This window comes from Vulpes lagopus, chromosome 5 (assembly GCF_018345385.1).
Source record: "Vulpes lagopus strain Blue_001 chromosome 5, ASM1834538v1, whole genome shotgun sequence".
NCBI classification, from domain to species: Eukaryota; Metazoa; Chordata; class Mammalia; order Carnivora; family Canidae; genus Vulpes; species Vulpes lagopus.
In genome coordinates, this window is record NC_054828.1 from 113,682,302 (window position 1) to 113,704,937 (window position 22,636).

A 22,636-nucleotide genomic window follows, 5' to 3' on the forward strand; every position below is an offset into this window, starting at 1 on the left:
TCTCTCTCTGTGTGTCTCATGAATAAATAAATGAAATCTAAAAAAAAAAAATTTAAAAAAAGGGTGGGAGGGGTTATACATTTTTTTTCGTATTTAGGTTTTTTTCATTTTACATCAGTTCTGCCTACACCTATTCCATTTACAGTTCTCCAACAGAAGCCTTTACTGAAGTTCCACTAGTCTTCTGAAGTTTTCACACATACAAGAGGTTGTGGAATGCTTTTGAACACAACAAATTGGTACTATTCTTGAGATAAAAGCAGAACTCTTGGGCAGTCCGGGTGGCTCAGCGGTTTAGTGCCGCCTTCAGCCCAGGGCCTGATCTTGGGGACCTGGGATCGAGTCCCACGTTGGGCTCCCTGCATGGAGCCTGCTTCTCCCTCTGCCTGTGTCGCTGCCTCTCTCTCTCTCTCTCTCTCTCTGTGTCTCTCATGAATAACATCTTAAAAAAAAAAAAAAAAGCAAAACTCTTTCCCAGTTATTCTAGCTCATGTTGCTTTTTCTTATTTCTGAATTCCTGAATGTTCTTTCCATACCATGGTCCTCTGTGTGCCTGGTCATCAGGTTGATGCAGATGATAGAATCAATCAGGGCTGTGTGTTGCACAACTCCAAGAGGGAGCCATTCATACTGTATTTATGTGAATACTGCTCCCTGGAGTTGAATACCTCAGTAGCTCTGGGTTGTGTGATGCTCTTTGTGAAAACACCATTAAATATGGATTATTTCTCTCTCTCTTTTTTTTTAAATTTAGTACTGGATTTGCTTCATATGTATTTCCCAGGTTTGTTTTCTAGCAGAAAAAAGGTAGCAAATGATCCAGATTTAATAAAAATGATTGTTAAACTCACTTTCTATGGACCTCCCATCAGGAATTTGTAGATTAATTCAAGGGGTTCTGAAAGTTGTCTATGCTTTAAAGCTAATCGTATAAGTTATGTAGGTTTTATGCTTTAAAGCTAATCTTATAAGTTATGTAAGTTTGTGATTGGCATTGTCTGTGCCTTAAAACACTATAATTTGTAAATGGCTTAAGTGTACTTTGTCTCATTTTTAGGTATTTTCTTTTTTTTTTTTTTTTTAAAGATTTTTATTCATGAGAGACAGACATACAGAGAGGCAGAGACAGAGGCTGAGGGAGAAGCAGACTCCCTGTGGGGAGCCCCGATATGGGACTCGATCCCAGGACCCTGGGATCATGACCTGAGTGGAAGGCAGATGCTCTACCACTGAGCCACCCAGGCATCCCTTTAGATATTTTTTAATCTATATTTAATCAAACATTTTTGTTAGTCTTTTTCTTATTTTTTTTTTTTTTAAGATTTTATTTATTTATTCATGAGAGAGAGAGGCAGAGACATAGGCAGAGAGAGAAGCAGGCTCCATGCAGGGAGTCGGACGCAGGACTTGATCCCAGGACTTGAGGACTATGCCCTGGGCCAAAGGCAGATGCTCAACTGCTGAGCCATCCAGGGATCCCTAGTCTTTTTCTTATTAATGACCTACATGAGGTTTGACATTTTATAAATTTATTGTTTGTGAACCTTGGTTCAGAGTTAGGATTACTGTATTATTTTTCACTCTATTGAGATGTACTTATTATTGAAGAATAACTAACATACAATATTGTATTAGTTTCAGTTATACAACAGAGTGACTCATTATATACATTATAAAATGTATATAATTTGTCGTCATACAAAGTTTTTACAATATCATTGGCTGTATCCCTTATGCTGTACATTATATCCCTGTGTCTTATTTACTTTACATCTGGAAGATTGTACCTCTTAATCCCCTTCACCTATTTGGTTCATCCCCTCCCCCCCTTCCTGCTGGCAACCATCAGTTTGTCATCTGTATCTCTGGGTTTGTTTTTGTTTGTTTTGTTTGTTGGGAAATCATACAGTGTTTGTCTTTGACTTATTTCACTTAGCATAATATCGTCTAGGTCCATCCATGTTGAAATTTAAAATAAATATATTTTAGTTTTAGTAATATGTAACAGGTTTCCTTCATTTTACAAAAGTGTTATGAATTATTTAAATTATAGAAATAAGGGCACCTGGGTGGCTCAGTGGTTGAGCCTCTACCTTTGGCTCAGGTCCTGGGATCGAGTTCCGCATCAGGCTCTTCACAGGGAACCTGCTTCTCCCTCTCCCTATGTCTCTGCCCCTCTCTCTGTGTCTATCATGAATAAGTAAATAAAATTAAAAAAGATTTAAGTTAGGGACGCCTGGGTGGCTCAGCAGTTGAGCATCTGCCTTCAGCTCTGGGGGAGATCCCGGGGTCCTGGGATCGAGTTCCACATTGGGCTGCCAGCATGGAGCCTGCTTCTCCCTCTGCCTGTGTCTTTTCCTCTCTCTCACTGTGTGTCTCATGAATAAATAAATAAAATCTTAAAAAATTTAAATTATAGAAATAATATTAACTTGGGAAAAATTACTCTGACACAATATAAACATTTTGGGATATTTCCTTCTAGTCTTTGATAGATTTTTTTCTGTGTAGGTGTAATTAGTCTCTCAGTTTCTAATCTGCTTTTTCATGTTAAATACTTTGATGTGTCATTTTCTGGTTTTGCTAACAGTAACCCCTTTTTATGGCTGAAGGCTATTCTATTATGTGGTTATGTCATAAATGCTCAACAGTATTAAGAAAATGAGAAAATTTTAAATCACTTTTATGCTGTAGTGACTTTGTTTTTTTTTTTTTTAAATTTTTATTTATTTATGATAGTCACAGAGAGAGAGAGAGAGAGAGGCAGAGACACAGGCAGAGGGAGAAGCGGGCTCCATGCACCGGGAGCCCGACATGGGATTCGATCCCGGGTCTCCAGGATCGCGCCCTGGGCTAAAGGCAGGCGCTAAACCGCTGCGCCACCCAGGGATCCCAGTGACTTTGTTTTTTAAAGATTTTATTTATTCACAAGAGAAAGAGAGAGAGAAAAGAGAGAGAGGCGGAGACACAGGCAGAGGGAGAAGCAGGCTCCATGCAGGGAGCCCAATGTGGGACTCGATCCCAGTACTCCAGGATCACACCCTGGGCTGAAGGCAGTGGTAAAATGTTGAGCCACCTGAGCTGCCGTATTTTCTACTTATATACACGTGGTACCTCACTCCAGTATTTTGGGTAAGAAGTTTATATTAAAAATTACCATGCAGCAAAAAACTGACCTTTTGTTACATAGTTGTGTGAATTTAACACATGTAACCGCCACCATTATAGTCAGGTACAAGCCAGGAAGTATTGTTCTATCCTGCTGTAGTTACCCCCCACTTGCCCCTAACCCTTGGCAACTGCTGATATGTTACTCATCACTAGTTTTGTCTTTGAGAATGCCATGTAAATGGCATTATATAGTGTATAACCTTTTGAGACTTTTTTTTTTAAAGATTTTATTTATTTATTCATCAGAGATAGAGAGAGGCAGGTGCGGAGACAACAGGCAGAGGGAGAAGCAGGCTCCATGCAGGGAGCCTGTTGTGGGACTTGATCCTGGCTCTCCGGCTCTCCAGGATCATGCCCTGGGCTGACGGTGGCACTAAACTACGCTGAGCCACCCGGGATGCACTTGAGGCTAGTTTCTTAAATTCACTTTAATGCCTTTGAGATTCATCTGTGTTGTTTTATGTTAGTAGTTCATTCTGTTTATTGCTGAGTTCATTGTGCTAATGAGTAATGGTTTATCCATTTCGCTGTTGAGGAATGTGTTGGTTGTTTCTGCTTTTGGCAAATAAGAATAGAATTGCAATAAACATTTGTGGCAGATTATCCTTTGAATGTTACATTTTCATTTCTCTCCGGTAAATACCCAGAAGTGGGGTTGTTGCATAATTGGTAAGTGTGTATCTACCTTTATAAGAAACTGGGAAACTTTTTCAGAGTGGCTGCTTCGTTTTGCATTTCCACCAGCAGTCTATTTGAAATGCAGTTGATCTTCATCCTTGCTTGTACTTGGTATTGTCAGCATTTTCATTTTAGTCATTCTTTTTTTTTTTTTTAAATTTTATTTATGTGAGAGCATGAACAAGTGGAATGGGAGGGGGAGAGGGAGACGCAGAGCCCACACACTCCCACCCCAACTGAGCAGGGAGCAACATGCAACGATAGATCCCTGGACCCTGAGATCATGACCTGAGCCAAAGGTAGACACTAAACCCACTGATTCACCCAGGTGCCCCCCCCCCTTTTTTTTTTTTTAGCAATTCTAATATGTGAATAGTAGTAGATTATTGTGATTTTGATTTCTCTATGGCATATGTTGTTGAACATCTTTTTTTTTTTTTTTTTTTAACTGAACCATCTTTATTGGGGAAAGCTAGGATTACAAGGGCCGATGTAAGAGTTGGCATTGGGGCCCTTTTTCTTGCCAAAGATGGGCATAACATTGACAAAGCACCGGTTGTACTGCTTCCACCACTTGGCCCAGCCTGTCTTCTTTTTTTCTCGTTTGGCCACCTTGGGAGTCTGCCCTCTTTCTTTCCCAGCATGGGCCAGGGAACCATGGACCTTACCTCCAAGCGTGTGGCCAGTTACTTCCAGGGTGGTCAGAGCCTTTATTCCACACTGACCTGGGCTAGGCTAGTCCTCTAGAGGCATATCTACTAGAAGCACTACTTAATCTTGTAGAGCAATGCCCTCCAGCGAGGCTACATGAACCTTGATCTGGGTGACTGTCTCCTGCCTGATCTCATCGAGGATGTGTAGCTCCTGGGTGTGGACAAAGAGCTGCATGTTGGAGACAGAACTGCCGCTATTGCAGGTGCTACAGCAGAGATGGAATCTGGAAAGAGGAAGCAGCAAGGGTGCTATGTCCTCATTACCTACTGTGCACCATGTTACACTTTTCTTTTTCAAGATTATATTTGTTTATTCATGAGAGACACAAAGAGGCAGAGACATAGGCAGAAGGAGAAGCCTTCTGGACCCCAGGATCACGACTCCAGCCAAAGGCAGACGTCTGCTTAACCACTGAGCCACCAGGGGTCCCTGGTGCCATATCACTTTTAAGCATCTTTCTATGTGCTTATTTTCCAACTGTATATCATCCTTGGTGAAGTGTTCTGCCCACTGTTTAACTGGGTTGTTGTTCTACTGATGGGATTTGAGAATTTTTTTTTTTTTTTTGGATTTGAGAATTCTTTATGTGTTTTGGGTACAAGTTTTTTGCTGGATAGGATTTGCAGATACTTTTTTCTGATTATGGGTAGAGCATTCCATCTTTCATGGTTAAGAGTATTAGCTATAGGTTTTTTGTAAGCACTTACTGTCAGGTTGAGGAAGTTCCCTTTTATTTTCTGGCTTACTAAGAGTTTTTATTATGAATGGATGTTGAATTTTGTCCGATGCTTTTTCTGACTCAATTGCTGGGATCATTTGCATTTAAGTTTTAGCCTGTTGCTCTTCCCCCGAGCGGCCTGAGGTGACCTCCGGAGATGGTTCGCTACTCGCTGGACCCAGAAAACCCTACAAAATCATGCAAGTCGAGAGGTTCGAATCTTCGTGTTCACTTTAAGAACACACGTGAAACTGCCCAGGCCATCAAGGGTATGCATATTCGAAAAGCCACCAAGTATCTGAAAGATGTCACTTTGCAGAAGCAGTGTGTGCCATTCCGTCGCTACAATGGTGGAGTTGGTAGGTGTGCGCAGGCCAAACAGTGGGGCTGGACACAAGGTCGGTGGCCCAAGAAGAGTGCTGAATTTTTACTGCACATGCTTAAAAATGCGGAGAGTAATGCCGAACTTAATGCCGAACTTAAGGGTTTTGATGTAGATTCTCTGGTCATTGAGCACATCCAGGTGAATAAAGCCCCCAAGATGCGACGTAGAACCTACAGGGCTCATGGCCGGATTAATCCATACATGAGCTCTCCCTGCCACATTGAGATGATTCTTACTGAAAAAGAGCAGATTGTTCCTAAACCAGAAGAGGAGGTTGCACAGAAGAAAAAGATATCCCAGAAGAAACTGAAGAAACAAAAACTTATGGCCCGGGAGTAAATTCTGCATAGAATAAATGCAAAAAAAAAAAAAAAAAAAAAAAGTTTTAGCCTGTTAATACAGTAGATGACATTGATTTTCAAATTTCGAATTGGCTTTGCATTCCTGGGGTAAAAAATAATCTCACCTGGTTATTGTGTATTCTTTTTATATATAGCTGGATTTGCTAATATTTCGCAGAGGATATTTATAGTTGTTCATGAGACATATTAGTCTGTAGTTTTCTTGAGTCATCTGTGTCTCGGTTTTGGTATCAGGATAATGCTGGCCTCATAAAAATCAGTTGGAAAGTCTTCTCACTTTTCTGTTTCTTTTTGAAGATCACATTTTATCATCGTCATTCCTAGATTCAGTCTTTATGAATTCACCTACTTGATAAAATTTATTCCTTAATTAAAAAAAAATTTTTTTAAGAGAGAGAGAGAGAGTATGAGTGAGCCTGGTGAGGTGGGAGACGGGGGGTGGGGGGGATGGAGAGAGAGAGAATATCTTAAGTAGGCTCTATACCCAACATGGAGCCCATCAGAAGACTTGATCTTATGACTCAAAGTTCATGACCTGAGCTGAAATCAAGAGTCAGAAGCTTAACGGACTGAGCTACCCAAGTACCCCCCAAAATGTATTCCTAACACCAAAATCAACGCTTATGACATTTTTGTTGTCATTCATGGACATGTGCAATGTGGCAAAAAATTTGACTCATCTGAGTGGATATTCCCAGTTGAGGTCCCTCCTGGGGTTGAACAAGGTGGGATGCTCTGCCTTTTTGTTTATCTCTCGTAGTGAAAATGTGTCCTTTTTGTGACCTATTTAGTGCCTTGGCATTTTCATTTTCGTTGGTGCTTTCACTGTTTAAAATGACCCCCAAGTGTAGTGCTGAAATGCTGTGTAGTATTCTAATTTCTCCACATCCTTGCCAACACTTGTGGTTTTCTTTTTAAAAAATTTTTTTATCATAGTCATTCTGGTGGATGTGAACTTGTATCTCATTGTGGTTTTGATTTGTATTTTCCTGGTGAATGATGCTATTCATATGCTTTTTAAAAAAGGTGCTTTTCATAGCATCCTTTCATGTGTTTACTGACCATTGTCTAGTCTATCTTTGAAGAAATGTCTATTCATATCCTTGGCCAGTTTTTTAATTGGGGTATTTGTTATTTGTTGGTTCATACAAGTTTTTTTATCAGATGTTAATTGAAATATTTTCTTCATTTTGTGGGTTGTTTTTCACTTTCTTCGTTTTTGTGTGTTTTATTTGTTTGTTTGTTTAGTTTTTTAAAGACTTTTTTCAGTAACCTCTCTACACCTGACATGGGACTTGAACTCACAGTCCTGTGATTAAGTCTCATGCTCCACTGACTAAACCAGCCAGGCACCCTGTTCTTTTACTTTCTTGATACACAAATTTAATTTTTGAGTAGAGTTTTTTTATTTTTTAATCATTAGATAATTTCTGTGTTTCTGTTTTCATGTTCACTTCCTCTTCTGTTATTGATTCATTGAATTAAGTGTTTTTTGTTTGTTTTGGTTATTTTTCAGTTCTAAAATTTACATTTGCTTCTACTTTGTATCTTCCTCTTCCTTCAAGAGTGTTTATGTGGAGCATTTTTATAATAGCCGCTTTTAAGTCTTTGTGAAACATTTCCCATATCAGCTTTATCTTGTTGCTTCTATCTTTTGATTTTATTTCCCAAGCAAATTGAGGTTTTCTTGGGTTGCTATACCTAGTAAATTTAGATTGTAATTGACACTTTGTATCTTGTTTGAATTTTGAGAATGTTAATAGTTTTGTTTTAGCAAACAGATGACTGAATTGTATTTAGCCTTCAAGTTTTTTTTTAATAATAAATTTATTTTTTATTGGTGTTCAATTTGCCATCATACAGAATAACACCCAGTGCTCATCCCGTCAAGTGCCCCCCCTCAGTGCCCGCCACCCAGTCACCCCTCCCCCCACCCTAGCCTTCAAGTTTTGACCAGCCGTCTGTGGGTTGTTGTTTCAATGTCAGTTAAGTCTTCAAATACTGTTGACTGCTATTTGGATTTGTCATTTGTGTGAACTATCATAGTATCTGGGATTTGGGTGGTGGTCGTCCCTGTGAGTTGTGAAACTATGGCCTGTGGGCCAGATTCAGTTCACTGCCTATTTTTATAAATGAGATTTTATTGAAACACAGCAATGCCAACTTGTTTGTAATTTTTGTGGCTGCTTTCATACTTCAGTGGTCACATTTGAGCAGTTGTGACAGAAGCTGTTTGGCCTACAAAACCTAAAATATTTACTATTTGGCCCTTTGTAGAAAAGTTTTACTGACTCCAATCTATCCCATAGTTTAGTTCTCAAAGTCTATCTATGCCTTTTTAGTATCCAGCCCATATATGCACAGCTTAGGTGTTACTGAAGGATTTCATTCACAAGTTTAAGGGGCTTACTTTCCTGAGTTCTTTTGTCTGATTCCATGGAATTCCCATTTTTCATCTTTGGCCAGAAATTTCTTTATTCCTCTCTGTATATTTCCACAACTCTGTTCCCCTTGGGCCAAGCAGCAGGAGACAAGAGACCTAAAAAGAGCAATGGGGTTTTGTCTCAGTCTCTTGGGACCATAACTCCTGATATGGAGGGGATGGTTTCCCTCCTTTGAGAGTTTTAGGCACCTACTTATTCTGTTGCTTTTGTTGCCACAGAATAACTTGGGTTCTGAGGTATGAGAGAATAAGGAAAATTAAAAGAAAGAAAATGAAGTAATTCTTGTTTTGTTGCTGCACATTAGGAGACTTCTATCCTAATGGCATTATCCACACTGATGCCCATATCCAGATTTTTGGCTGTGTTGAGTTCAGATTGAGAGATACTGATGGGGAAAATTTACTAAACTCACTGCCAGTTGATATTTTGAATTCTGGTCTTCCCCAGTCTGTCTGCTACTATTTACTTTGTTGTATTTGATTTGTTAATATTTTGTTAAGGATTTTTCTCACTGTGTTAGTGAGAGATACTGATCTGTAGGGGTTTTTTTTTCCCCTATAATGTCTTTATCTGGTTCTGGAATTAGGATATTGCTGGCCTAAGAATGAGTTAGGAAGTATTCCTTCTGCTTCTACTCTCTGGAAAAGATTGTAGAGAATTGGTATAATTTCTGCCTTAAATGTTTGGAGGAGTGCCTGGGTGGCACAGTTGGTTAAGCGCTCTCAGTTTCAGCTTAAGTCTTGGTCTCAGGTCATGAGATGAAGCCCCAAGTCCAGCTTTGCTCTAGGCATGGAGTCTGCTTGAGATTCTCTCTCTCCCTGTTCCTCTGCCCCTCCTGTCCTCTGTCTTTCTTAAATAAATAAATAAATCTTAAAAAAGAAAGTATGCCATGGGATGCCTGGGTGGTCTCAGGTGCCCTATAGGTCCTATTCATAATAGATATAATTATCTATTTAAGATCTTTTGCAGGGCATCTGGGTGGCTCAGTGGTTGAGTGTCTACTTTTGGCTCAGGTCATGATCCTGGGATCTGGAATCAAGTCCCACACTGGGCTCCTTGCAGGAAGCCTGCTTCTCCCTCAGGCTATGTCTCTGCCTCTCTTTATCTGAATGTCATAAATAAATAAGTAAATAAATCTATCTTTAAAATTTTTTTTTTAAATTTTATTTATTCATGATAGACATAGAGAGAGAGAGAGAGAGAGAGAGAGAGGCAGAGACACAGGCAGAGGGAGAAATAGGCTCCATGCAGGGAGCTTGACTCGGGACTCGATTCCAGGACTCCAGGATTGTGCCCTGGGCCAAAGGCAGGCACCAAACCGCTGAGCCACCCTGGGATCCCTTATCTATCTATCTTTAAAAAAAGAGTATTGTAGAATTTGCCAGACAACCAATGTGGGCCTGGTGCTTTCTGTTTTGGAAGGTTATTAGCTATTTATTCCATTTCTTTTTTAAAAAAATATTAATTTATTTGAGGGCAGCCTGGGTGGCTCAGCGGTTTAGTGCTGCCGCCTTCAGCCCAGGGCCTGATCTTGGAGACCTGGGATCAAGTCCCACATTGGGTTCCCTGCATGGAGCCTGCTTCTTCTGCTTGTGTTTTTGCCTCTCTCTCTGTGCATGTGTATGTCTCTCATGAATAAATAAATAAAATCTTTAAAAAATAATAAAATTTATTTGAGAGCGAGAGTGCAAGAGAACATGAGTGGGGGGGAGCATAGAGGGAGAGGGAGAAGGAGAAGTAGATTCCCTACTGACCAAAGAGCCTGATGTAAGGCTCGATTCCAGGACCCTGGGATCCTGACTTGAGCTGAAGGCAGATGCTTGACCAACTGAGGCACCCAGGCTGCCCTCAAATAAATTAATAAACCTAAAATTCAGGTTTTTGCCTGCATTAAAATTTTTTTAAAATTTAAATTCCAGTTAACCAGGACACCTGGGTGGCTCAGTGGTTAAGCGCCTGCCTTCAGCTCAGGGTGTGATCCTGGAGTCCCAGGATCTAGTTCCACATTGGGCTCCCTGAAATGAGCCTGCTTCTCTCTCTATGTATGTCTCTGCCTCTCACTCTCTATGTCTCATGAATAAAATCTTAAAAAAAAATTCCAGTTAACATACAGTTTAAACCCATATTGGGGATCCCTGGGTGGCGCAGCGGTTTGGCGCCTGCCTTTGGCTCAGGGCGCGATCCTGGAGACCCGGGATCGAATCCCATGTCGGGCTCCCGGTGCATGGAGCCTGCTTCTCTCTCTGCCTGTGTCTCTGCCTCTCTCTCTCTCTCTCTCTCTCTGTGACTCTCGTAAATAAAAAAACAAAAAACAAAAACAAAAAAATAACCCATATTGTTTTTTTTTCCCTTTAGATTTATTTATTTATTTATTAGAGAGAGAGAGAGAGAGAAAGCACCTGCACACGAGCCAGGGGAGGGGCAGAAGGAGAGGGAGAGAATCCAATCAGACTCCATGCTGAGTGTAGAGCTTGTCTCAGGGCCCAGTACCATGACCCACAAGGTGACGATCTGAGCATCTGAGCAGAAACCAAGAGTTAAGACACTAAACTGACTGAGCCACCCAGGCGCCTCATAGACCTGTATTTTTATTGTTACCACTTCCACCCTTTACTTCTTAACAGTAGTTTTGTTTTTTAAATTTCCCTTTGGAAGTAGACAAAATGGAGATGAAGATATGACTGCTGTGAAGTGAAGGAAGGCACCAAACTGACATACTCTGGAGTGGGGTGGAAATCTTCTGAAATCTTTTCTTGTTTTCTCCACAGGTTAAGAGATTTAGGTAGAGACCAAGGATTATAGTATCAGTATAAATATTGTCAATTTTAAAAAGTCAGGTCTTTAGATTTGTAAGGTAATGGAAGGAGCAGTATCTTAGGTTGGCTTAGGTGAGGATCAATTTGCAAACACTAAATCTCACTGTCATATCTTTGGAGATTCAATATATGGAATATTTAATTTAGTTAAAGATTTATTGAAGATTTACCATATGTCAGGCACATTCTGAGATCTGTAGATGTAGTAGTGAACAAATCAGAGAAAAAATCCCTCTAGGCATGAAACTTTACAATATGTGGGTGGGGTAGAAGACAGGCAACATAGTAAATACATACATTATATGCATATTACCGTAGCAACGAGTGCTATGAGGAAGAGGAAAGCAGGATGGCTGGGGAATGCTGGGCTGGGATTGGAGTGGTTTGCAATTTTAATTGGATATTCTAGGAAGGCCTCGCTGAGAAGTTGACCTTTGACCAAACATTTGAAAGTGGTGAAGGATCAAGCTTTGCTGATATTCAGGGAAAGAGAGTTCTTTATATGAGGGAGCAGTCAGGACAAAGACTGAGGCAGGAATGTGCCTGTCTTGGTCTAGTAATGGTGAAGAGGCAGGTGTGGCTGGAGTACAAGGATTGAGGAGAACAGATGTAGGAGATAAAGTCTGGGAGATAATATGTATAATTACTAGGACCAAACTGTGGTGTCTGGGATTCTTGGTAGGTTTTATTGCCTTCTTGTCTCAATTTACTCTCCAGATTGTGCTACCTAGATATTAGATAAGATCTCCTGGAATGGGAATGCCTGGGTGGCTCAGGAGTTGAGTGTCTGCCTTCGTCGGCTCAGGTCGTGATCCCAGGGTCCCAAGGATCTAGTCCTGCTTGGGGCTCCCTGCAAAGAGCCTGCTTCTCCCTGTGCTCTGAGAGTCTCTGCCTCTCTTCTCTGTGTCTCTCATGAATAAATAAAATCTTAAAATAAAATATATTAAAAAAATAAAATCTTTAGAAAAAAAGGTTTTCCAATAGAGTTTCTATATACCAATAATAACAAAAATAATGGCAAATATAAAGTATGTAGAAATAAGTTGAATGTACAGGATCTAGGTGAGGAAAACTATAAAATCCTTGAAAAGGATGAGGGAAAGACTTGAAAAATTGAACAGGGCCAATTTGTGTTTGGATCAGAAGAATCAGTATGATCAAAATTTCAATTCTTGTCAAGTAAGTTTATAAATTTAAAACAGTTCTACTTTGCAAAACAATTCAAAAGTTCAACTGGGTTAGACTAAGAATATTATTTGTGTATTTATGTATGTATGTATTTATTTATTTATTTAAAAAAGATTTTATTCATGAGAGACACAGAGAGAGAGAGAGAGAGTCAGAGACGTAGGCAGAGGGAGAAGCAGGCTTCCTGCAAGGAGCCTAAATTGGGACTCGATCTGGGATCCCGGGATCACACCCTAAGCGGGATCACACCCTAAGCGGGATCACACCCTAAGCGGAAGGCAGAAACTCAACAGCTGAGTCACCCAGGCATCTCTATTATCTTTTTGCATGTGTGTGTGTCCACATTGCTCTTTTTAATAGTGGCATTCTCTCTTTTATTTGGTTAATTATCAATCTGTTTTTACTAATTACTTGGAATTTAGACCATTCCAGTTTTATGATGTTACAAAAATATTTTAAGTAAATGTTGTTCATATTTATTTGTGTTCTTGTAAATTCTTACATAGAATTGATGTAAGCTATAGAATTAATTTTTATATTGGAATTGATGGGTCAGAGATATATCCATCCAAGGCTGGAGAGTGCTAAATTGTGCTTTGAAAGGGTCATACCATTTTATAGCAGTGGGTGACAGTGTCCACTCCCCACACGCTGACAGATAATGGCCTTTTCAGTCTTTTTCACTTTGGCCAACTCCGTAGGTGAAAAAAGTTTGGTTTTGATTTCGATTTCTGAATTTATGGTTGTATGGCTGTGGTTAAACATCTTTGTAATGCTTACTGACTACTTGTATTTGTCTCTGTGAACTACCTTTTTATATCCTTTGCTAGTTCTTTTTTTTTTTTTAATTATTGGTGTTTTTCTCATTTATTTATAAAAACCTTTTCTGTGTGTGTTTATATATTCTAATTTTTCCCTAGTTTTTCTTTATACTTTGTTTATGGATTTGTGTGTGTACGTGTGCATATGTATGATACCAAGTTTTTCACTTTTATGTAGTTACAGTTGGTAATATTTTTCTTCTTGTTCTGGTTTTGTGTCATTCTGTGGAAAGCATATGTAACAAAAGTAGAATCCATAAAGGACAAGATTTGATTGCAAAAAATGAAAAAAACTTTTGTGGGTCAAATTAATATTTGCACTTGATAGAAAATGTGTGTGTGGGGGGAGTGCTTAAAAGGAAAAAAATCACCCACTGACCTACTACCCAGTGGCAACCACCATTGGCATTTCAGCCTTAATTTTTTTGCCCCCTTCTAACTTAATCTTGTTTTGGTTTGTGGAGAATTATTAGTATGTAGCATGGTCACTGACCTGGAGGTAACACCGGACTTACTAATTGTGGAGGAATGATGGCTCTTATTTCTTGCCTGAACTCTTCCAGTTCACTTAGGCTTCCTGTCAGCTGGGAAGGAACTAGAGCGAGGAGTTTTGGTATTAGGAGATCATCATTGTGAGGTTCAGAAATCTGTTCATGTAAAAGTTACTGTGAAGTCTTACCCAGTTGTGTTGTGCAGCTTTGCTTCATTATTAGTAAAGTTCTTTATATAGTGCATGCACTTTTTCTTTCTTTTAAACTTTGGAAGGGCAGAAAGAGTTTTTTTTTTTTTTTTTTTTTTAAGATTTTATTTATTTATTCATGAAAGACACACAGAGAGAGGCAGAGACACAGGCAGAGGGAGAAGCAGGCTCCATGCAGGAAGCCTGATGTGAGACTTGATCCCGGGACTCCAGGATCACTCCCTGGGCTGAAGGCAGAAGCTCAACAGCTGAGTCACCCAGGCATCCCTTTTTTTAAAAAAAATTTTTTTAAAGATTTTATTTATTTATTCATGAGAGACACAGAAAGAGAGAGGCAGAGACCTAGGCAGAGGGAGAAGCAGGCTCTATGCAGGAAGCCCAACGTGGGACTGGATCCTGGGACTCCAGGATCACACCCTGAGCCAAAGGCAGACACGCTTAACTGCTGAGCTACCCAGGCAACGGAGCCGAAAGAGGGTATCTTAATCTACTTTTTCATGGAGATTTAAATAGAAATTGTACCTCTGGGGGACTACTGTGGGGATGGTGGTACTAATCACAGTGAGAAAACCGAGTTTTCTACTAAAAGAAAGGGAAAATTCAGTAAATCTAGGTTGGAATTACCTGGTTATCTGTTCTCTTCGGGAGATTTTTTTTCTAGTTCTCTTTTGATTAAAACCTTGACTATTTTGTCTCTGTGAATAAGTGCATTTCACTGTGGAGAAAAGAGTAAGAAACTAAAATAAGAATGAAGGACGTCAGGCTGGCTCAGTCAGTAAAGCATCTGACTCTTGAGCTTGACGTCCTGAGTTCAAGCCCAGTGTTGGGTGTGAAGCCTACTTAAAAAAATAAATAAAATTATTTAAATGATAAAATAAGTAGGAATGATAAAAAAGTATATGTAGTTAGTTGCTGAAATTGCCCACTTCAAGTACCTAAGGTTGAGAAGGAAATGTGTCTCTGAGTCTGTAAGCAGACTTTTTGGATGTAGTGAGGCTTTAAGTTTATTGTTTTGAGCAAAGATTTAGAAGTCCAGATTCTGTTTGACATCTGTGAAATTCTTTAGTCCTAAAACAATTGCCTTGTCTTGGTAGCTTTAAAGCATTGTTTTTACTGGCTTCTGGGAATTTCATCATATAGTTCACTAATTTACAAAGCTTAAATAAAAAATAACGTTAGGATTTTTTTTCCTACACTAGGTTAAAAGCTTTTTGTGACTAGTAGGCTCTAATTATTGCCAATGTATTCACCATAATTAGCTTTACTGTTACAAACCCATGCATATATGGATTTAGAATATAGATTTGTTATCTACTTCAGGAGTTCTTAATTTTGATCTATGAATGGGCGGCTCTATGTCAGGACTATTTTGAAAATGGTAGACATCTCTTCCAAAGGGGTAGAAAAAAGAAAAGGGTATTGTCAACAGAAAATCTAAGGGAAGAGCTTTAGGTATGGTTGGATTCATTCTTTAAATAAAGACATTATTAAGATTTTGTTTTCTCTTTCTCTCACTCTTTTGCTTTTTTTGTTTGACTTTGGGATATTTGAAAGCTGTTAGCTTCAGTCTCTCATCATTTAAGTTGAAGTCCGGTACTTCCTGGGGCAGAAAATGTCTTTTTCCTGTCATTCTGCTCCTGTAGCCTTAGTTTCAGTCTTCTGCCCATTTCTGAGCGAATACTGTGACTAAGAGGTTGGAAAGTGCTAATTCGTTTCCTGCTTTATTGCTAGTGTTGGTTCCCACCATATGGACTGAGAATGGAGGAGGAAGGTGGGTCTCCAAAAGTAAATCAGGGCCTTTTAACCAGAGGAATGTTGAATGGAACATAAATGGTTAAAATCACAAATTTACCTTAACTTTCATGGAGTCTGTGGACCCATAGAAACTAACCATAAAAATTAATTTTTTTCCTTCTGAGAAGGGTTTTTAATAGCTGTCAGACTCTGAAAGGGGTATGCACCTGTAAAAAAGGTGGTTTTTGATAACGACTCTAAAGCGAAAAGGGCATTTTAACCAAGGATAAGTTCATTACCGAAGATGTACTTGAGAATGATTTTTGAGAAACAGCGGAATTGGGTTAACTTAACCCTGTGAAGATAGTTTGTTGAGGATAGTAGAGTATAAATTTGAATATTTTAGGTGACTTGTTATGTGATAGGACAACAGTTGACCCTTGAACAACATGGGTTAGGGGTGCTGACCCCCACGCAGTTGAAAATCTGAGTCTAACTTTGGACTTCCCCCCAGACTTAACTACTTACAGCATTCTACTGTCAGAAGCCTTACTGGTAACATAGTTGATTAATGCGTATTTTCTGTTACATGTATTACATATTGTGTTCTTAAAATAAAGTAAGCTAGAGAAATGAAAATGTTAGGGAAATCATAAGAGAAAATACATCTATAGCACTCTACTGTACTTATTTATTTATTTATTAATTTATTTATTTAAAAGATTTTTTTTATTCTTTTTTTATTCATTTGTGAGGGACAAACACAGAAGGCAGAGACACAGGCAGAGGGAGAAGCAGGCTCCATGCAGGGAGCCCGACGTGGGACGTGATCCTGGGTCTCCAGGATTACACCCTCCGCTGAAGGCAGCGCTAAACTGTTGGGCCACCCGGGCTGCCTGAGAAGCAGGCTCCTTGCTGGGAGCCCGATGTGGGACTTGATCCCGGGACTCCAGGATTACACCCTGAGCCAGAAGGCAGACACTTAACCGCTGAGCCACCCAGGTGTCCCTATTTATGTATTTATTAAAAGGTTTATTTTATTTTATTTGTTTTATTTTATATTCATTTATTCATAAGAGACACAGAAAGAGGCAGACACAGGCAGAGGAAGAAACAGGCTCCCTGCAGGGAGCCCGTTGTGGGACTTGATCCAAGAATCCTGGAATCACGCCATGACCTGAAGGCAGACACTCAACCACTGAGCCACTCACGTGTCCCCCTCAAAAATTTTTAAAAAATATTTTATTTATTTATTCATGAGAGACACACACACACAAACAGAGGCAGAGACACAGGCAGAGGGAGAAGCAGGCTCCATGCAGGAAGCCCAATGTGCGACTCGATCCCGGGACTCCGGGATTACGCCCTGAGCCAAAGGCAAATGCTCAACCACTGAGCATCCAAAGGACTTTATTTTTTATAACTTATGGTTTTATTGTATTACAATCAGAACAGAAGTTTGAACATTTCAAACATGTTTTTGTACTTATTGAGGCTTCCTAATAAACAGGATATTTTTCTAATCATTTTCACTAGTGGTTGTGAGAAAACGTTTTTGAAGAGTTTGAAGTTTGGTATATCTTTGAAATTAACCTTACTCATTTTATTATTCATATACTCTTATCTCTGTTTGTAATCATAAATGAGAATTGTAGTAGTAGTAGTAGAAGGAAGATTGGGAGAGAGATGCACTTTATTTATTTTAAAGATTTTATTTATTTTATTCATGAGAGACAGAGAGAGAGAAGGTGAGAGAGAGAGAGAGGCAGGGACACAGGAAGAGGGAGAAGCAGGCTCCATGCAGGGAACCTGACATGGGATTTGATCCCAGGTCTCCAGCATCATGCCCTGGGCTGAAGGTGACCCTAAACTGCTGAGCCACCCAAGCTGCCCGCACCCTAACTTTAATTAGGGTATGTGGTTGCTACACCAGGTCGGTTTTTACATTTTTAGTTTTAATTAGTTTTTTTAAAAGATTAATTAATTAATTAATTAATTTATTTATTCATGAGAGATAGAGAGAAGCAGAGACACAGGCAGAGAGAGAAGCAGGCTCCACGCAGGGAGCCCAACGTGGGGCTCGATCCAGGGACTCCAGGATCATACCCTGGGCCAAAGGCAGGCGCTAAACTGCTGAGCCACCCAGGGATCCCCTTTAATTAGTTTTTTAAAAAAGTTTTATTTATTTTAGAGAGAGTGAGTGCATGTACACACACAAGCCGGGGGAAGAGTAGAGGAAGAGGGAGAGAAACCCTCAAGCCAACTTCCCTCTGAGATACAGCCAGATCCCAGGACCCCTAGATGATGACCTGAAACGAAGAGCTAGTCACCCACCTGACTGAGCCACCCAGGTGCCCCCCCCCCCAGCTTCATTTTTGTGTGTGTGGTTTAGCTTACTTAATTTTGTTGGAAATTTTTATCAGGGATTGTCTAACAACCCTAAAATTTGGAACCTACTTTTTAACTTAGACGTGGAATCCTTTTGCTGAAATTCTTTTCTGATAGTAACACATTTGTAGAGTGGTACTAAAGCATTGTTTTCCTATTCTTGTTCCTCCTCCTTTGTTAGCTGGCTCATTTCTTTGAGGGATTGTAACATACAGAGGGCTTTGAGTTGGCCTTTTTGATGACAAGTTTTGGATTCTCAGTAGCAATATTAGCTAAGGTTTATCAGTTTTCATGAAAGGAAGGCTCTGTGCTATTGAGCGCATAAATTGCCTTCATCCCTGTCACCATGACGTCTTCATTTGTGGGTCTGTTGGATATGTACATAGTGGTTTAAGACATTCTGGAGCATTTATTTGTTCAACCTGGCAGTTTGTTTAGGATTTCTGATAGGGTTGCTAACTTCCCTGTACTGGGGCTGCCCTGCTGCTGTTTGGTCTTCCTTGGCTTTGGAGAAAGCCTTGAGGCACAAAAGTGGAGAGACTCCTGGAACCTTGAGATAGGCCTATTGTCAGCCTGAGGTGAAACACTGTTAGTGTAAGTGGGAATTGTCCACAGCAGATGTGGCTGAGTTCACTTGTGTGGACTCAGGATGAGATACAGGGCACCAACTGTTTCTGCTATATACTATGCAAAAGATGGGAAACAGTCCCCAAACTCATCATTAGGAGATAGTTAAGTAAATTGTAGTATATCTGTACAATGGAATATTATGCAGCTATGAAAAAGATCAGATGCTTTCTATATATAAACACAGGGACCTTCAAGATACTATAGTTGAATAAGATCATTTATTGAATATTGTATGTGACTTGTTGCCTTTTTTATGCAAAAGGAGAGTGTTTGCTTGTGATTACTTTAATGTTAGGAGGATACATAAGAGGTGGATGGTGAGGGAGAGAAGGCAATAAAACTTTCCATGGTTTACTTTTTGTTTTCTTTAAATGTATCATCTGTTTTTTTTGTTTTTGTTGTTCTTTTTTTTTTTTTAAAGTAAAACTACCCCTATGAAATATTTATTATTGAGTTTGAATTTTATTTTCCATGGGATTAAATAAACTAGAATTTTTCATGGCTTTTGAACTAAACTAATCAAACAGGCCTTTGCTCTTATTTTGCCCTCAAATATTTCCATGCCTGGCAATTTGTCACTCCGTTCTCAGTTACATGTTGGGTCATCACAGGCTTGTGACTATTAAGTGGAATGATCTCTCTTCCCATTTGCTGTCAGCCTTATCCTGTTTTATTTGTTTGTTTGTTTGTTTATTTACCTATCATCCTGTTTTGTGTATTGCACTTATCACTATGTGAAAAAAATTTTTTTCTTACATATCTGTTGTCTGTTTCTACCATTAGAATGCTCACTTGCCTAAAAGCAGGGGCTTCTTGTATGCTGTCGGCGATCCCTTAGCATCCTACTTTTATTTTTGTTTGATGACTACAATTGATGGCCATATGGTTATATACAAATATCTTTTTTTCCGAAAGATTTAATTTTTTTCCCCAAATAGAGCACTTTATCCTTTTTGCTTCTCATCCTCCCTTCCCTAACTTTTTCTGTTGGATATCCCTTCACTGCCTCTGTTGTATAGTCATTTCAAGCATGAAAACAGTCTGATTCTCAGATGTGAATAAGTTGAGTTTATACAAATCATTTCCATCCTAGCCTATTTTCAGATTTCGTTTTTTCCATAATTTGTGCTTATTCCTGATAGAGATTTCAGGGAGTGTGGCATTTTTTCCACTATTCCTTCATTTTGCTTTAATTTGTTTAAAAATCAACTAATTGAGGTATATGCCAGCTTTATTGAGGTATAATATTCATTTAGTACAATGCACACATTTTAAAAGTACAACTGAATTTATTTTTTTATTATTTTTTAAAAAAGATTTTTAATTTATTTATTCATGAGAGACACAGAGAGAGAGAGAGAGAGAGAGAGGCAGAAGCACAGGCAGAGGGAGAAGCAGGCTCCATGCAGGGAGCTCGACATGGGACTTGATCCCGGGTCTCTAGGATCAGGCCCTGGGCTGAAGGCAGCACTAAACTGCTGAGCCACCCGGGCTGCCCCTGCATACATTTTATAGGAAGAATTAAACGTTTTTTATGTTTGTTTCCATAATTCTTTGTATCTTTTTAGTATTTGTTGTGTCAGTTATAGTTGTCTGTCTCCCCTTTCCACTACTTTTATTCTACCCTAGTTGTGAACTATAGGGTTTGTTTCTTACTTATCCTGCAGCCACAGGTTTTGGCACTTACACAGTTAGTAATTGTATATTACAGTAACAACTAATTTTAGGAGTAGTATGGATGTGTAACTGATTGAGAGAGGAGGTATAGCATAATGCTTAGGAGCAAAGAATCTTGTCCTCCGTCACTTACTAGCTAATGTTACCTTGGGCAAGTTACTTATTCTTTGTGCCAGAGTTTTCACATCTGAAAAAAAAAGCTGTAATAATGACTACCTCATGGGTTTATTATAAATATTAAATAAGGGCAGCCCCGGTGGCTCAGTGGTTTAGCACCCCCTTCAGCCTGGGGCATGATCCTGGAGACCCAGGATCGAGTCCCACGTCAGGCTCCCGGCATGGAGTCTGCTTCTCCCTCTGCCTGTGTCTCTACCTCTCTCTCTGTCTCTCATGAATAAGTAAATAAAATCTTAAAAAAAAAAAAAAAAGATTAAATGAGGGCAGCCTGGGTGGCTCAGCGGTTTGGCACCACCTTCATCCCAGGGCGTGATCCTGGAGACTCGGGATCGAGTCCCATGTTGGGCTTCCTGCATGGAGCCTACTCCTCTCTCTGCCTCTCTATGTCTCATGAATAAATAAATACAATCTTAAAAAAAAATTAAATGAGCTAATGTATGTAAAGCACTTCAGACTCTACCTGGCACTTAAATGGTAGATAAATATTAATCTTAAGAATTTTGGGGAGAATTAGGTTTTGAGAACTTTTTTTACTTGAACTAAGGAGTGTGCATGACATACAGACTTCTTGGATAATCAGGTAGAAAGAATCTAAATGGAATGAACTAGATCGGAATAACTTGATACAGCTACTCAGAATTGAGGGACCTTTAGGTAAAACTATACTTGTGAGTTTACAAAGCCAGCCTATGTAATAATCTTCTCTGGCTATCTGTAGCTGTTTCTTTGTATTTAAGTATCCTCAGCCACTTCTTACATTTAAGTAAGAAGATTCTGCTCTGAATCTACAAACTTATTTGCATTTGCATTCACCTATCATCCTTCTTTCTTGTTTAAAAAGAAAAAACACAGGGGATCCCTGGGTGGCTCAGCGGTTTGGTGCCTGCCTTTGGCCCAGGGCGCAATCCTGGAGTCCCGGGATTGAGTTCCGCGTCGGGCTCCTGGCATGGAGCCTGCTTCTCCCTCTGCCTGTGTCTACCTCTCTCTCTCTCTTTCTCTTTCTCTCTATCATGAATAAATAAATAAATAAATCTTAAAAAAAAAAGAAAAAACACAAATATTTTTATCATTGTCTAAAGCTAGTCTTGCCACCTGTATCCGTAATATTCCAGTTAGCCATCACATTTTAGACCTACCAAATGATAGGCACTAAAGATACTATATGAACAAGACAGAAGGTCCCAGCTCTTATGGACTTATGTACCAGTGGGCAAGACCAATCATTTAAAATGGAATTATAATAAATACAGTGTGATAAGCACTACTGGGCGTGCATAGAATGGCACTGTAGGAGCATATTAGTTTTTGAAATCATGAGAGGATGAAAATGTACAAGGATATTAGAAATTAAGAGAATCCTGAGAAAGACCAGCATTAAAAGATTGCAGAGAATGAAAAGTCTCTGGTGGAGAGGTAGGGAAAGGAGAGTCTGGTGTCACAGATCTGAACAGAGGAGTGCATCTCAGGACAGAGGTAGTGATCAACAGATACTGCTAAGCAGCCAGGTAAGGTCCTTTTCGCCCTTTCCTTTTCAGATATTTGGCTCTATTAGTTATTCCTTCAAAATTCCATGTATTATTATTAGCTATTTAGCTTTTAAACTCACATAGACAGTTTGTATAGTTAGTTTGGTTAGGTGGGGGATACTGTATCCTCTGAATTCATCTTGTTCCCAAGGGTGAAATTGGTAATAATCTATTTGCCTCTCATGTTGGGAATGAGGAGAATTGGGTAGCTAGAGATACTTCTGTGTCCTTTTATTCTGGTTCCATAAAACATGGTCAAGTTCGTTTGACTGAACAATTTTTCCTTGACTCCTACATTTCCTTCACTGTTCTAAGAAGAGTTGTTTTAACTCCTTGTTGACACCTCAGGGCCTCTCATTGAATGCTTAGACTCCCTCAAGTTTGATTTCTTTCCTCTTGTAAAGCTAATTAAAGAGCTCCTTATTGCTAAATACAGTGGATTATGAAGTTGTTATCTCAACTCTTAGCAGTTTTTTTTTTAAGATTTTTATTTATTCATAGACACAA

At 39.4% G+C, this 22,636-nt stretch overlaps 2 protein-coding genes and 1 pseudogene across 2 annotated transcripts in view; 2 read left to right on the plus strand and 1 right to left on the minus strand.

Annotated features, from left to right (window-relative positions):
* The window catches only part of ASXL2 (ASXL transcriptional regulator 2), a 136,575-nt gene that overhangs the window by 15,741 nt on the left and 98,198 nt on the right, over positions 1-22,636 (plus strand). The window lies entirely within an intron of this gene.
* LOC121490668 lies at positions 4,179-5,259 on the minus strand (annotated as a pseudogene).
* Positions 5,395-6,020, plus strand: LOC121490667 (60S ribosomal protein L17-like). Its single transcript, XM_041754543.1, has one exon. The coding sequence runs from the start codon at positions 5,439-5,441 to the stop codon at positions 6,003-6,005; it is 567 nt and encodes a 188-aa protein (XP_041610477.1). The 5' UTR covers positions 5,395-5,438; the 3' UTR covers positions 6,006-6,020.